This window comes from Prosopis cineraria, unplaced genomic scaffold (assembly GCF_029017545.1).
Source record: "Prosopis cineraria cultivar Desert tree isolate PC_DT_omini unplaced genomic scaffold, ASM2901754v1 PC4, whole genome shotgun sequence".
In the NCBI taxonomy this organism is placed as follows: Eukaryota; Viridiplantae; Streptophyta; class Magnoliopsida; order Fabales; family Fabaceae; genus Prosopis; species Prosopis cineraria.
The window spans coordinates 41988168-42003765 of NW_026555335.1; the positions used below are offsets into that span (position 1 = coordinate 41988168).

The following is a 15598-nucleotide window of genomic DNA, read 5'->3' on the forward strand; positions in this document are numbered from 1 at the left end:
GCTCATCTTTAAGATGTGCATGGAAACTAAACCCTTATTTGTTTGGTATGTGATAATCTCCAGGAGCAGGCAGATTTGCAAGTAATGTTGGATTTCTGTGGTTACGATTTATAAAATTTTATCAAAGCATTCAAGTTTCCAAGGGTTTGAGGTAAATAAAATAAAAATTAGTTTCCCGGGAGTCAGGGACAAAAAAAGCCATGCTTGGGAAAATCATGCTTTTTCTTGTAATTGGCTTTTCGGTTAGCTTGAATAGGGGTTAAAAAAAACAAAAAAAAAAACATTTGACTGAGCTTGTTGGTGTTTGGGCTTGGCTTACTCAAATACCCGAATGTCTTTTCTTTTGAGGATGATGAGACTTAGCAGAGAAAGAGTTGAGAGGAGCAAAACAAATTTATTAACGTGGTTATCTACACATCATCAATAGATTTAACTCAAGAATGAAATTTAAAAGGACTAAGAACAACAGCAAAAAAAAGTATCAAAGTTAAAAATATAGAGACTGATAGCTGTATATTACAAAAAAGAAATAAAGATAAAAAATAGTGGAATCTAACTGTGCTGATGTTAGAAAAATAAAAATTCATTGGACTGGTGATTAATGAGCTGAATTTTAATTCAACTCAAAACTCTAGCAGTAAACTGTGTATATCTCACATTTAAGACACTGATTTATTGACAGAAATATAAATCTTGTTTTAGCGGTATAGTAGGTGATCCGAATCTCTAACTGTAAGCTTAATTTCGTTTTCAATAATATTAACATTCACCTTAGCTTCATGAAGGCAAATAATACTGGTTCATTTGAGATAATATCACGGATTTACGGAGCAAAAATTGGCGCTAATTTGACCATGAAACTTTACACCAAATCTCATAGTCAAGTGGAAGAAAAAAACTACTGAAGTTAAATGAAATCGGATGCAATTTTTAACAATAAATTTATGGTCAATGAAAAAAAAAAGTGAAGACAAAATTATTAACCAAAGTGGCTATTTTTTTTCATAACTAAAAGTTTTGGCAACTCATAGCACCGTCTTATTTATATTATGCATCTTGTAAATATGGATGCTTCTCGTAACTTCTATAAATATATTAGTGTTGATATTGATGTGAATGTTAATCTGCATTTGATTACACTTCTTTGGGTCCTAAAGCATGAGCTAGTTAAGGAGCTTATTTTAGACATATTAATAAAACCTCAAACTTCTTTGCCTATCTTCTTAATTAATTTTCGTTAAATTGCCTCTATTTTTCGCTCAGTTTTTTCACTAAGAAGAGTATTTTGGGAAAAGCATCACGCATGTTCATATATGAAATGTAAATAGCTAATTTAACTTTTTTTTTCTTTTTTTTTTTTAGCAAAACTTTTTTTTTCTTAATCTACAAAAAACTAGGTAACAAACTATTATAATTAGGACAAAGGTAATATTGACATTTTGAGGGACGGAATCCATCCCTACCACACAATAAAAATTGTGAATGAAGAGAACATAGCTAGAGATAGGAAGCAATTCCATTTTGCATGAGCAATTTTGTTAGTAAAAGGGAAACAAAGACTAAACAACAGTACTAATATCTTGTACTAAAATTACACTTAAACCTAGGGAAAGGGAGAATAAAGGATAAAAACTAGTAACACAAGCGCCATTTTGGCAAGCATATCAATAGCTTCATTGGCATCTCCCTTTTAATGTTCAAGTAACTCCATTCCATTTTGAATCCAAATTTATAGTTGAAATCACACCAAAAACACTAATTGATCTCCTCTGACTACATACCACATACTTCTCACTTATTTATACTTAATTATTTAATTATCAGGAGTTTAATTTGTGGGGTGTTACATAATTGTTTTATTGGGCCCATTGAAAGCCTGGTATCATCCTTATTCATATTCTCCTTCCCTCGCAAAGAATCATGTTCAGCGATTTCTTTTTGTCTCACTCGAGCCCATGCCTTTTGGTTATTAATTTCTTTCCAAAAGCATCGATCTCCTAGTTGACCTCTATGAATCCGCTATTTACTCCCAGATTTGCGGAATGCAGGCTCAGATTTACTGGTTCCTCCATCGCTCTTCTCTTTCGCTTACCCAGGTAAGTAGCACACTTTATCAGGTGAAATCCTCTCATCATCTTTAATTAATTCTTTGCCAATTCTTTGTTTCCCTTCTAAAGCTTTCTCATTTGAGCGCTTACTTTCTTTCTGATCACGATTAATTATTCCTCTAGATTTTCCTTTCTCAGGGACGTGCGAGCAATTCACTTAACTACCATGATTCAAGAATGACTCAACGCGCCTTCGGACTGGTCCTTTGACAAGGTTCCTCGAGCCAAATTTTGGCGACGGTGATGGCAGCACCCTAACCGAATTCTAGTCCTGTTCTTGCAATAGCTCGCGTGACCTTATTCTAGCCTCTTCAACGCACTCCACTGTTTTATTGGATTTCCTGTCTGATTCGCATCCTTCTCCTTGATTGTGTCTTTTGTAGAATTAGTTACAGTGGGAATTATCCATGTCTCCTCCTACAGTATCTGTATCGTGGTTCCCCTGCACAAGTTCAGGACATAAATCCTTATGATTTCCATGACTCATCTAAATTCAATTTTAATTACCTAAATTTAGAATGCTTTATTAATAATAATAAAATGAAAATTTTATTTTTTAAAACAAATAATATTTAAGAGATTATCTTCATTTCAAATTAATGTGCCTATAAAAAGTACATATGCTTCAACAAAATTGGAGGGTGAACGTGATGTGGGTTGATAAGGGGGCTAATGGGACTCCTAATTTCTTCATTAAAAGAGCATTGTCATTAATGCTTAGAATGCATTTAAACCTCATCTGATATGATGGAAGAATTTTTATAAATTGAAATACAATTGAGTTATAAAAATATACTTGGTATGAAAATGAAATTTTAATAAATATATGTATTTAATAAAAAAAATAGGATTTTTGACTTTGAAACACAGTGATCTCACAGAGGGAGGGAGGGAGGGAGGGAGGGACTTGTGTGCAACAGAGAGAGAGAGAAAGAGAAGGAGCGTCTCTGGTAAAAGTGTTACACAAAGAGCCAATATATAGACCATTGGATGATTTCTGTTTAGATTTGAGATCCATCATCATTTAGAGCAAAGACGGCGAGCTTGTTGCTGCTCCTGCCGAGCTCACTGCAAAGGATTACGACATCGAATTATGTCACGCAAAGAGCCCATTGCACGGATTCTATTTCTATGTCCGAATCCCTATCCTTCTTATTGATTCCAAGGTACCAAATGGAGCCTCAGTTCCTGGTACTCTCGTGGGACAAATTCTTCACCAGGATGATGTCACTTAGTGTAGAATTTTACTTCGTTTTTTGAGTCTTCGTTTTTGTGATTTCCGTTGTGTGCAAAAAAAAAAAAAAATTATAGATTAATGGGCAAATGCAAAGCACATGGACATATGGGGGGTTCGGTGGATATGGCAAATGAAATGATTAGAAATCAGAAATGCAGGCGCTGCCTGACTTGGATTGCCATTCGCTGTGCTGTGTATTCCTCGTCACCCCCACGCCTTCCTGACTCACCAACCTTAATCCCTTCTTATCTTTCATTGGACCCCACATCATCACATCCATTTCATCATTTCATTTTTATATATGCTCGCAGTTTTCTTTTCCCAGAAAAATGTTTTGATCAACAATTTATTGTATACCACTTTGGTTTTTGAGTCTTTTTATCAGTTAAGATGAGAAGAATTCTTTTCATTACTTACGCATATCGTACTATTTAAAATAAGGTCACGCACTAAATTCTTTCAGTCAAACTTCTTAAACATATCATTATTTTTTATTATAATTTTTCCCTCTTATCCTATATATTAATTATTAAAATAAATATATTTAATAAATATTAAAATTTATTAAAATTTTAGAAATAGTTAAATGAATTTTAAAATTTTTCTTCATTCAGGTCAAGTATATTAAAAATGACTTACAAATAAATAAAATCAAGGAGTAAATATAATGGGATATTTTATCTTTTTTTTTTAGGAGAATGATAGAAATAACTCCCAAATAAATGACTTACAAATAAATAGAATTAAGGAGTAAATATCATGGGATATTTTATCCTTTTATTTTTAGGAGAATGATAGAAATAACTCCCAAATAAACAAATAACAATAAAGCAGTATGAGTTGTATTATTTATGTCTCAAGTTATAGCACATTTTTTAAAAATTTTTTATTTTAAAATATAAGACACTTTGAATAAATTAAAATTTTATTAAATACATCAATTTTAATATTATTTTTTTTCTCTATATAATTAATTTTTTTTATTTTTTTTACTATATTAAATGATGAATATTTTTAAAATTTTATATTTTTATTTTTAAAAAAATTATTAAATATATTTAATGAGATTTATTAATATATAAATTTTTATTTAAAAGTATTTTAAATTTTGAAATGGAGGGAGTATTAATTATTCTGAAGTTACAAGGTTGGTCAAAAAATTATGAAGTTCCAACGGACTTTTTCGGCATGAATTTTTTTTTTACAAAATTACTTTTTTAACCTTATGATTAATAAGGGGGCAAAAAAAAACACGCCCAACCCATCGATTTTGTGCTTCCCTCATCCTTGCGTGCCCACGATGCTTCTGGCTCTCATTTGCAGAACCCATGTTTCTTCGAGTGAGGACTATGCTTATCGCATCGCCAAGAACTCACTTAATGGGCAGCCATGTGAAGCCTCGTTAAGCTAGAATTATATATCTCGATGGTCAAGATTTCGCTTGCTTCAGCTAGCACCCTCACGGATGGCTCCGACCCCATACCCAATTCGAACAGAAGTGTCGTTTGTTGTCGATGTCTCAGCCATCATGGCGTCACTAAATTCCTCAAGATCAATTTCCCTCCTTTTACAGTTTTAGAATCTTGCTCTTCAAGGTTTTGCATCTATGTTTTTCTTTTATTTTTCAGTTTTGGGACTTCCAGAGGAGAGAGGAAGCCGACGCCGACGATCAAAGAGGTGCTGAAAAGAAGGTCATTTCTGTTAAGAGAAAGGGAAAGGATTGCACTTTTTGTTCATAAAATCGAAAGTGAAGGATCCAGGACGATTGGTGGCTTGTCCTTTGTTAAGTATCTCAAAAGCTCTTAATTTAACAACAGACCCTCCGATCTTTACACCAACAATGAAGCTTGTAATTGGACCAACTCTAAAGCGTGCAATTGCATTGTTGAAATGGAATATCCAAAATATGCCATCTTCTTTGCTTGAAGAAACTTGGGTTCTGTAAATGGAAGCCAAAAGCAGCTATGCGAGGAGGAACAAGGAGAGCACAAAATCAGTAATCTAAGTGTCTCTGTTATTAATCATAAGGTTAAAAAAATAATTTTGTATAAAAATTCATACCAAAAAAGTCCTTTGGGACTTCATAATAATTAATACAATTCATAGTATTTTATTTGTCTGTTTGGGAGATACTTTTCTATCATTCTCCATTTTTTTCTGGGCAAGAATATTTTATCCATACTCATCCGAATTTAAACAGAACGAAATAGAATTCAAGTGATGACCAACTCAAGAAAGGGGGAAGAAGGTCTAGAGTGCATATTTGATTTAGACTCTGAACCATATTTCATGATGCATGACCTCAGTCCATGAAAGATATCCAATTCATGGAGGCATGCGTGACTAACTGTAAATTAAGCGAAAGTGAACATATAATAAATTTCAAAAACAACACATACAATACTCATCTCCCATAACATGTTTTAGGATCTCATTTTCAACCCCCGCCCAAAAAAAAAACATTAGCGAGATCTCCCAACAAACTACCCCTATAAGGCTACAACTACAACTACTAGAATTTACAATTCAAAGCTCTAAAATTTCTAATTAGGAAGCAAAAGAACCCCAAAAAATTAAAATAAAAAAAAAATGGGACCTGGTCCACTCTTTCTCCATCCTCAACCTTGATAGTTGAATCCAGGTCAAAAGAAAAAAAAAAACCTTGATAGCTGAAAAAACGATGATCAGCACATAACCGCTTGCTCAAGTTCCCTGTTATTACTTCCCTCGCTTCCGACAAGTGAAAAATCATCACTTTCCATGACTAAATTCTCCATTTTCCTCGTTCTGGAGTACAACAATGGCGAATCGGCGGGTATCTCACCAATTGCCGCCAACTTTCCCAACTCCGTCTCTTCCAAACCTTTCGCTGGACCAAAACTACATGGTTCAGTCCCATATTTCGCCAACGCATCCTTCAATTTCTTGATCTGTAGCACAACAAATCCACATCAGAGACAAGACAAACCAGATGGATAATCTAAGACTTTAGAATCTGTGTTGGCTAAGATTCTTACAGTAGCAATGGTACAGCTGAAGCTACAGACTCGACCCTCCGATCCTCTGTAGAATCTAAAGAATGGCAACACATGAATGTGCAGACTATGACACAAGGGTTTTAACTTCTCGTGATCAACTTGAAGGAACTTTGCGTTTGGGTACATCTCAGCAATTTGACAGATCTGAAACAAACAAAGAAATTGCAGATTACAGATTTAGATGTTTTCCCCACATTGGGGATTTTCTTCTGCCTTTTTTTTTTTGAATTAACAAAAAAAAAGGAGGATACCTTGGGATGAAGGGCTTTGCAACCTCCACAACCGGGTGAGTAGAAGTCGACCACGACAAGTGAATCACCAGCTTCAAGCAAAGAACGGACCAGTTCTTGAGCCGAATGGATCTGAATCATATTAGGCGCCTTGGTCTTCTCCCACCATCTAAGGGCTCGGCTCACACAAGCTGATGCCTGCGTTTGATGCCAAAGATTTAATCCTTGTAAGTGGAATAATGAAACCAGAGAGTAAAACGCTTTTAAGTTTTAACATACCTGAACAGAGAAATTAGGATGGGTTTTCAAACTGCAATCCCACGAGCCTTTTCCTATAATGGGTTTCCCCATGATTTCATTGTTTAAAGCAGAGAAGACTCCCGAGTTTGCATCTCCGGATGTTGAGAAACAAACAGAGGAGGCGCAAATCCCCGAATCAGCCTTCGTTTTCGAGCCACGCAGATTCTCGTTCAACCCAAAAACACAGAAAACGCTCTTCAAGGAACAAGCCATTGATGGTGGTCAAACTGTGAGATTTAACAGGGCTTACTGGCTTAGATAATGAACAGTGGTAATACCCGGTTCGGCTTCCGACTCAAAAACCCGACCTTTTCTTTCCGGGAGTCGAAAAAGCTCGCTGCGACGAGGGAGAGAAGGATTTGTAGGTCTGTGAATCGACTCTTCAACGAAAGGTGAGAGGTTTGAACAAAACTGTGGTCTGCTTCAATGGTTACTGGTTTGGTGGGAGAAAGATTGTTTTTTTGTTTTTTTAATGTTGTACCAAACACCAGCAGAAAAGAGGAAAAGAGAAATGTGGCGAGTGGGGTCTGTGGTGATTTGGATTTAACTTTATGCATTAAATATTAAATATCCTGGTAAAAAGGAAAAAAGATTGTCCATTTATTATTTTCGCAGATAGAAAAAGAGAAGAGATATCCAAACTTTATCCACATGCCCGATATTTTTGGTATTTATTTTCGTTTTCCATTGGTCGAGCAAGCGGGGGCGTGTCACTCTTCCCCATGTGACGTCTTAACCACATATTATAAGAGATTGCGACCATCCCATTATTTTTATATTTTATTTTGGCCGTCGAATAGATGAAAACATTTATTTGATTTCATAGGTTTTTGTGCTTTGAATTTATTTGGTAGAGTCGTCCCGTATGTCGTTGTGTAATGTTGTGGTATGTCGTGTCCCTGGATTTGAAAGGTTTGACCGCGATGCTTTATCGTAAATCGGAATAATTAACCGTAACATTGAAAAAAATTCAAATAAATGTAATTTCTTTTTTATATAAAATATTAATTTTTTTCTTGCATTTAACAAAATTCTCTCCTCACATTCTACTTCACCCTTATTACTTAACAGAAAATCTATATTTTGTGTTGTCTGATTCAATAATGGATCCTAAAAATGTGTAAGGAATCTTCATCTGTGAATCTTTCTCTTGAACAGTTGAGTTGAGACTAAAAAAATTATTGAATTTTATTAGAGAACAAAACTAATCTTAGCTAAAAATACGTATATATTTTGTGTTATTTAATCCGAGAATAGATCCAAAAATGAGTATGGAATGTTCATTACTTTTTTTATTATTTACAAATATTTTTTTATTAAAAGCAATCTCATTCAAAATATGGCAAGGCATAAGGCATTAAATTTAGGCAACTTTTTCAATAAAAAATTTAAACATTAATTCACTTACTTGTGAAAAGCTAACCATTTTTGCTAAACCCAATATTTATTGAATTTATCACTAAATTTACATAGAAGAAACAAGTGGGAGATCCATGTTTATTAAATTTTATTTTAAATATTTTAACATTTAATATTTCGATGGATATAAAGTATAAAAATAAATTTTTAATTATTATTCTAACTATAATTCTAACTTAATAATAAGAAGAACAATCTAAATTCCAGTCCTTTAAATTAAATTTCGATTATTTCAGTTGATCAAAAATTAAATTTTGACTATTTAAATGCATTTTAAGATTAAACATCAAACCCCTATCTTGTGCCCCGTAAAAACTCGATGAAATAAATGAATAATGTACTCCCTCTGTCCCTTGTTAGTTGTTACAGGTTTTAATTTTTCAAAACACGCATAATAAATCAATACTAAAATCCAAGGGCTTGTTTAATATGATAGAAAAGGAAGATATAGATATGAAAATGAAATTAAAAAAAAAATTGATGGAATCACAATAAAATTCAAGTTTTCAAATATCATTTTTTTACCCTTCCCTCTCTCGATCTTCTGTCTTCGACTTCTCCGCCTCATCTTCGCAACCACCGCTGCCGAGCTTCTCGGCGATGACAACCTCCAACCTCCGGTACCCAGCGATGGCGACTTCCGTCTTGCAACTCCTCGTCAGATCTGGTAACAATGATATTCACATCTTTAACCAAGGACTTCTGGCTCCAACAACCGCGACAATGAAGGTTCTAGGTTGACGGCTCCATCTTCAACCTTCGCCGTCTGCATTTACTGATAGTCCATTTTTCACTCTTCCACCTTCATTGTAGCTAGCGAGAGCCCTATTGAAGAAAATGTTTTTGTATCTCTGACCCATATCTAAATATATGGAATCCCTGCATCTCTTCACTTTTCGGAGGGAAGTGAATCCCAAAAACATGATAGCTAATAAAGTTTTTTCTTTTTTTCCTTGACATGGAAAAGAAGTGGACGATGGTTCAGATTGTTGGAGGTGGATGACAGTTCTGGAAGGTTGATTGTTATTCTGAGTTCGCAGATACTTTTTTGGTTGTTGGGTATTCTAGTCATTTCATATATATATAATAAATACAGATTTTATACCATCTGCATGATTATACCAAATATATTTTTAAATTTTATATCTATCTCTCTATCTATGTTCATCTCCATCTTTATATTTATTTCTATCAAAAAAATTTCAGTTGTACCAAATGAGCCATGAGTGTTGTGTGAAAATGTGATTTTTCTTTCTTTCTTGTTTTTACCTTCAATCAAATGCTACACTATTTCAAATATATAAGAAGAAAATAGTTAATTTTGATATTCTTTAAATGATATTTTCAGAAACGTACTTTAATTATACGTAGAAATTTGTATCAAGACTTGTTCCCAAGCAACACCGTGTAAGGTACTTTATTTTATTATATTTATAAATTATTTTTAATATGTTTCACTAAAATAATCTTAAAAACTTATCTGAAAATTTAATAAGTTATCAATTTTAATCATGTTAAATTACATATTTTATTTCATCGTCATTTAATGGCATAAAAGATGAGACTTGTAATAAGAATTTAATAACATAATTTATGCATAAGATAAAAAAATTCTATCTCTATTTTATTAATAGAATTGGAGGCTTGGGAGAACATTTTCTGTAAGATATTGTTGGTCCAAAATTTACAATTGTTTGTAACTTCAAAAAAAAAAATCTTTATGTTCTTGCTCCTATGTTTGTTCGTGTGTGCTGAGTAATTATGTAAGAAAAATCTTGGGTGTTGGTTTTAAACAGTCTTACAAACTGGAAAAATAAAAAAAAAATCATAAGATATAGAAAAAATTGATTTTTTGTTTAATACACCATGATGAATGTTGGAATTGTTCGATATATTTTGGATCAACCAGAGTGCTCCTGCTGCTTGTTATTATAAAAGAAACTACCATGTATTTTGTTGTTTTTCATAAACAAAAATACAAATTTAAAAAAGAAACATTTATTACATTTTTCTTTCAAATTGCCCTCCTAAATAGATAGTATTATTTAGGAGGAAAAGTAAACATTAATTATAAACACATTTTAGTTGAATTCTAGACATATTTATTAGGATTGACCGGCTTTTTTAAATTGTGTTAGTTTATTATTTTTCTCTTATATTAGTATTTAAAAACTATGGCAAATTATAAGGTACCTTTTTGAGGCAAAAAAATGATCACATACTTAGTAGCACCTGGATGCTTGACTTAAATTAAATATGGATGGTGCTTTCTCTAAGACACAAAACATTACAAGGTGCGGTGGCTTGTTTTGGGAATCATGTGGTGAGTTCAAAGCCCGGTACATATTCAGTATATATGAATGGTGATGATTCGTTGCCTACTGCACTCTATGTTTGCACATGAGATCTAAAAATGACTTGGGACCTTGGGTATCAAGAATTGATTCTTGAATCAGATCGTCAAACTTCTCATTGATGTAGAGTATTCTTCCCATCCAAATAGGGAAGTTATTTACTTCCACTGGCTAAGTTTTGAATTGTGAATGTACTTACTTCATTTTTATTTGTAAAAAAAATATCATTTTTATTTATTTTTTTATATAAAAAAATCACCTATTTCAATAAATATTTATTACATATTTACTAAATCATTCTTCATAATTTAATTAACAAAAAACTAATTCATATATTATGTTTATGTTGATTAACATAAGTCTTTTAGTTCAATTATTTTATTTTTAAATATAGTTATTATAATTAATTAATTTTTTTAAATTATGTGATACAATTTTTTTATATAAAAAATATAAAAAATGAAGTGAGTATCTCACAACTCGAGGTGACTTGCTAAATAGGTTTTGTCCAACATTGTTGGTTTTTATTCCTTTTTTCTCTCCCTCCTCCCGATTTTGTTCTTGTGTTGCAGGACGGTACTACTATTTAGATGCTTTTCTCAATTGTTATTAAAAAAAAAAAACTGAGCATGGCAAAATAAATTTTAAAAGTGAGACTTGGGCGGACAACTTCATCTGAATTCAAGAATTCCTAATGGTTAGATCAAGAATTTTATGCACCATTAATGATAATAATAACTAAGATCTGATAAAATTCTGGCATCAATAATTGAACCTAGTATGGCGCATTCAGTTTAATAATTCAATACAGTTGGTAGGATCGCTGGCCAAAGATACATTTGGTTGAAAAAAAGCACCCAAAAAAAAAAAAAAATGATTCAACAATCAAGAGTATATTGATCACCTCAACGGGAACTGGTGTAATTAATTAATTAATCAATCAATCCCTATAAAAATCCTAAAAGACCACGACCCTATATACAAGTATGAGGAAATTAATCATTTTTTTCAATTCTTGAATTTTAACTTATTTTAATTCACTCCATTTTTTTTTCACTCCATATATTTTTAATTATTTAAAGTTCTTGTCATTATATTTTAAAAAATAAAATTATAAAGACTAAATTTATTTTTTAAAACTTAGATACTAACGTTTTAAATTGTTGGAATTATAATATTTCATCCATTTTCAAATATAAGAGAAATTAATAAATTATCATGTACATATTTTTTATAATATATCTCTTTACTAAAATTTTTATAATTTTTATTAAATTAATTTTTGTTATTATATTTTTTATTTTAATGTATTTCTTTGTTTCTATTTACAAGCAAAGCTACAAATTTCAAGAAGCATTTATTGCATTTTTTTAAATTGTCCTCCATAAAGTAATGTTTAGTCTCACTAAATAAATTTATTTTATTAATTAAAAAGATAATTTAATCCAAATTTATTTTCTCTAATTTAATCCAAATTTATTTTCTCTTATATTTGAAAAGTACAGCTTAAATTGTAATGAGTTAAAATTTAAAAAATAAATTTAACTCTTAACTAATTTAAAACTTTAGGAATTAAATTATATTGAGTTAAAAATGATTGGTGCTGTAATGTCAAAACCAAACCAATAGCTCTGGATTGAGTTTGTGAAAATATAAAATTTATATTAAAAAAACACTCCTTATAGTACTATTTATAAATTATAAATATCTGTTAACATGTTTTACTGAAACCTAGAAAGACCTCAAGTTTAATTAAATGTATTATAAAATTTAATAATTTTTTACTTCTAATCCTAATAGGATAGGAAAAAAATATTTTTAATATTTTTTATAGCATTTAATAAAGTATAAAGTAAATATGAATATAGAAAATAATTATAAATAAAACCAATATTAATCTTCTAACTCTGTTCTATAGATAAAATCAGAGGAGTATACTATATACTTCATTTGATCCTATATACCCCCCTTGGGTCACAAATTTCAAAATTTATTTTCATTAAATATACATATTTTAAAAATAAAGCATCATAGCATTTGCTAATTATTTTAATATTTAATAGGAATAAAGGTAAAGATGGACACAATAATTATTTAGATGCCATATAAATAGTACCAATATAAATACTCTTCCTACCCTATAAACAAGGACAATAGGAGTATAATATAAATAACTTCTAATTGCGCTGCTACAACTAGTGAAAAGTAATTAAATTATTAATGTTGTCTGGAAAAAAAATTCAGTTTACCCTTATTTAATGTATCATTTTTAAAAATATTTTATCTTTCATATATATAACATTTTATTCTACTTATAAAAATGATGAAAGGGTAAAATTAAGAAAAAACTAATTAATTATCCATGTTTTCATACAAGGTAACTCGCAAAAAGCATAATCAATTCTTTTCAAAAAGTAAATTATATATAGGGCTGTAGGGCTTAAGCCACAAAGAGAATTCTTCATCGGGTCCAATTGTATTTATATGTAATATTAGTTTCTCTCTATTTAAAAAAAACTAAAGTTTTATTAAAATCATAAAAAGACCCAAGCTAAAAAACTTGACTTAATTAAATTATAATACATGACTAAACATATGAAGGCACAAGCAAATAGCAGCGCATGGAAGTAAAATCCAAGCTGCAATTGTTAATGTCGGCCCTCATTGAGACTTGCATCTCGAAAGATACCATGCATGAAAAATTGTCACTGAACACCAATCTTAGAATGGCGGGCATGAAGGTTCGGATCGGTTTTGGACAAAAGTAAAACTCAACCAAACCAATCAATTTAATTAAATCTGGGACTTATTCAATTCTTTAATTAATAAATATAATTTAGTTTTCTCAACAATTTAGTTCGGTTTGATTTAAGTACGGATTACACTTGAATGATATTTTAAAATTTTTTAGGGTTATTTTTTCTAAAATTTATATGAGGCATGCTTATTGATAATTTTTAATTATTAATTAGTATAATCAATTAAAAAGAATTATTGAGAAAAAGTGAAAAAATATCTCAATATAATTGCATGAGTGATGATATTTTTATACCATAAAGTTGAAGGAGAAGGGAGCATTAAAATAATTTAAGCAATAAATTTTTAGAAAACTTATTTTGTTTCTAGGCCTTTGGGTTTTGACATTTGGGATGGTTGAGTGAGAGAGCTTGGGCTTCTTTTAAAATGCTTAAATTAAATCGAGACTTATTTTGGATGATATTAAATAATATGAAAATTAAGAAGGCTCAGATTGGTTCATGATTTTTGCAACATTCAATTTTTATTTAGAGATTTAATTGTGAAATTATGGATTGATTGAGGATCTAAATTATTATTATTATTATTATTATTATTTTGAGGTTTAATTAGTGAATTAATTCATGATTGAAGTTATTTGAGGTTAATCAATTTAGGCTATAACATCTTCAAGAATTTAACCCCTAATTAGTTGAAAAATGAATATTTGTTAAGCAAATTAGTATTATGTGTGGTTACAAAAAGCTAATGGGTGTTATGGGTTGTGGTTTCAGCCCTAGGATTGAGTCCGGAGCAAAGTAGGGCCAGTCAACCATCAAAAAGTGAGAACAAAATAAAGAGAAAGGGCTCTGTGTCACATGTCACGGTGTGTGCACAAGATGCCATAGCACACGGGCCATTAGAGCATGAAGACCTTTCTCTACACCACATGCCGCATGCCGCTGCACACAATACGTTTTTTGCATAAATAAGACGCGAATCAGATAGAAAAGCATAGGAGAAGAAAAGGAGAAAACAAAGAGCACTTGCTAAGCTTTGCTAAGGGTTACTTCCTTGGAGGTTTGGGAGTATTTCAAGCTAGAGAATACCCAAGGTAAGGTTCCAAAATTTGAGTGTTTATGAGAGTTATTAAGAGTGTTTAATGGCTATTAATGATGGATTGTTTCTTTAATGACAATGTGGGTTATTAAAACTTAGTAAATCTAATGGGTATGATTAGGAGTAAAAGTGTGATTTTAGTAAAAAAGATATTGTTGAATCAAAGGGGTAGAGAATATTCAAATAAGGAATAATGATGATATCCTTGTAATTTCATTGTAAATTGACTTAACTTGGCAATGGCACCATTCAAGCTTTGTCAAAGCTTTGGGAGTGTGCATTCGAAAGGTAAAACTTTTTACCTCTCAAAGGTTTAAAGTAACCAGGGGAACTCTTTCTTATACTTTTATGTGTTAATTGATTTATTAAATTAAATGTTAAAATTGAAGTATGTGAAGTTACTAAAATGCAAGCGTGGTATAAATTATTTATAAATCAAATATTATGAATTTATGGTGTTCAATGGCATAATTTGTGTAAAGTGCAATCATATAGTTTGTAAAATTCAATGATGTGTGTGTAATATGGAGTTGATGAATGTGAAAATATGAAGTTCCATGAATATTTGTATAGTGGAGTTCAATGATGTGATAGTTATGGAGTTCAGTGAAATGTATAGTTGAGGAGTTCAACGAGATAAAGTAAAGTAGAGTTCAATAATTTGATTATACGTATTTATGTGATATTCATGTATGAGTTGAGTACAATGATGATGTTGTGTGTGCCTAAACTTTGAGTAATTGCATGCCCTAAAATGTTGCATTATTATGCATCATATGATCATAAGAGGTGGTAGTTTGCCTAAAAAGAAGAATAGTAAGTTAAAATCCATGTGGTAAGGCATCTATGAGAGCTTAATGGTTTTCCTGTATTGCTTATATTATCATCCCACTTGTTCAATGAGAGACTATTCCTCTTGTTCAATGAGTGACTTGATCCTAACTAGTTTTTCACTTGTTTGATGAGGAAGCTAGTTTAGGAAAAATGACACCTTACAGTATGAGATTTGATGAAAATCGTGAACTATTAGTGAGATATATGACATTGGTCAGGTAGC

At 31.2% G+C, this 15598-nt stretch overlaps 1 protein-coding gene and 1 long non-coding RNA gene across 3 annotated transcripts; one reads left to right on the plus strand and one right to left on the minus strand.

Annotated features, from left to right (window-relative positions):
- The first annotated feature begins 1955 nt into the window (after window positions 1-1955).
- LOC129307997 (uncharacterized) lies at window positions 1956-2600 on the plus strand. Of its 2 annotated transcripts, none has more exons than XR_008592523.1 (2): window positions 1956-2096; window positions 2232-2600. It is a non-coding gene; the product is annotated as an uncharacterized LOC129307997 (long non-coding RNA). The 2 variants fall into 2 exon arrangements; XR_008592524.1 differs by having other exon boundaries at window positions 2247-2600.
- A 2987-nt stretch (window positions 2601-5587) lies between these two features.
- On the minus strand, window positions 5588-7391 carry LOC129309717 (thioredoxin-like 1-2, chloroplastic). Its single transcript, XM_054951400.1, has 4 exons — window positions 6893-7391; window positions 6635-6811; window positions 6363-6527; window positions 5588-6275 (listed from the first exon to the last, which is right to left on the minus strand). Exons 1-4 carry the CDS (start codon window positions 7124-7126, stop codon window positions 6030-6032), a joined length of 822 nt encoding a protein of 273 aa, XP_054807375.1. The 5' UTR covers window positions 7127-7391; the 3' UTR covers window positions 5588-6029.
- Between the last annotated feature and the right edge of the window lie 8207 nt (window positions 7392-15598).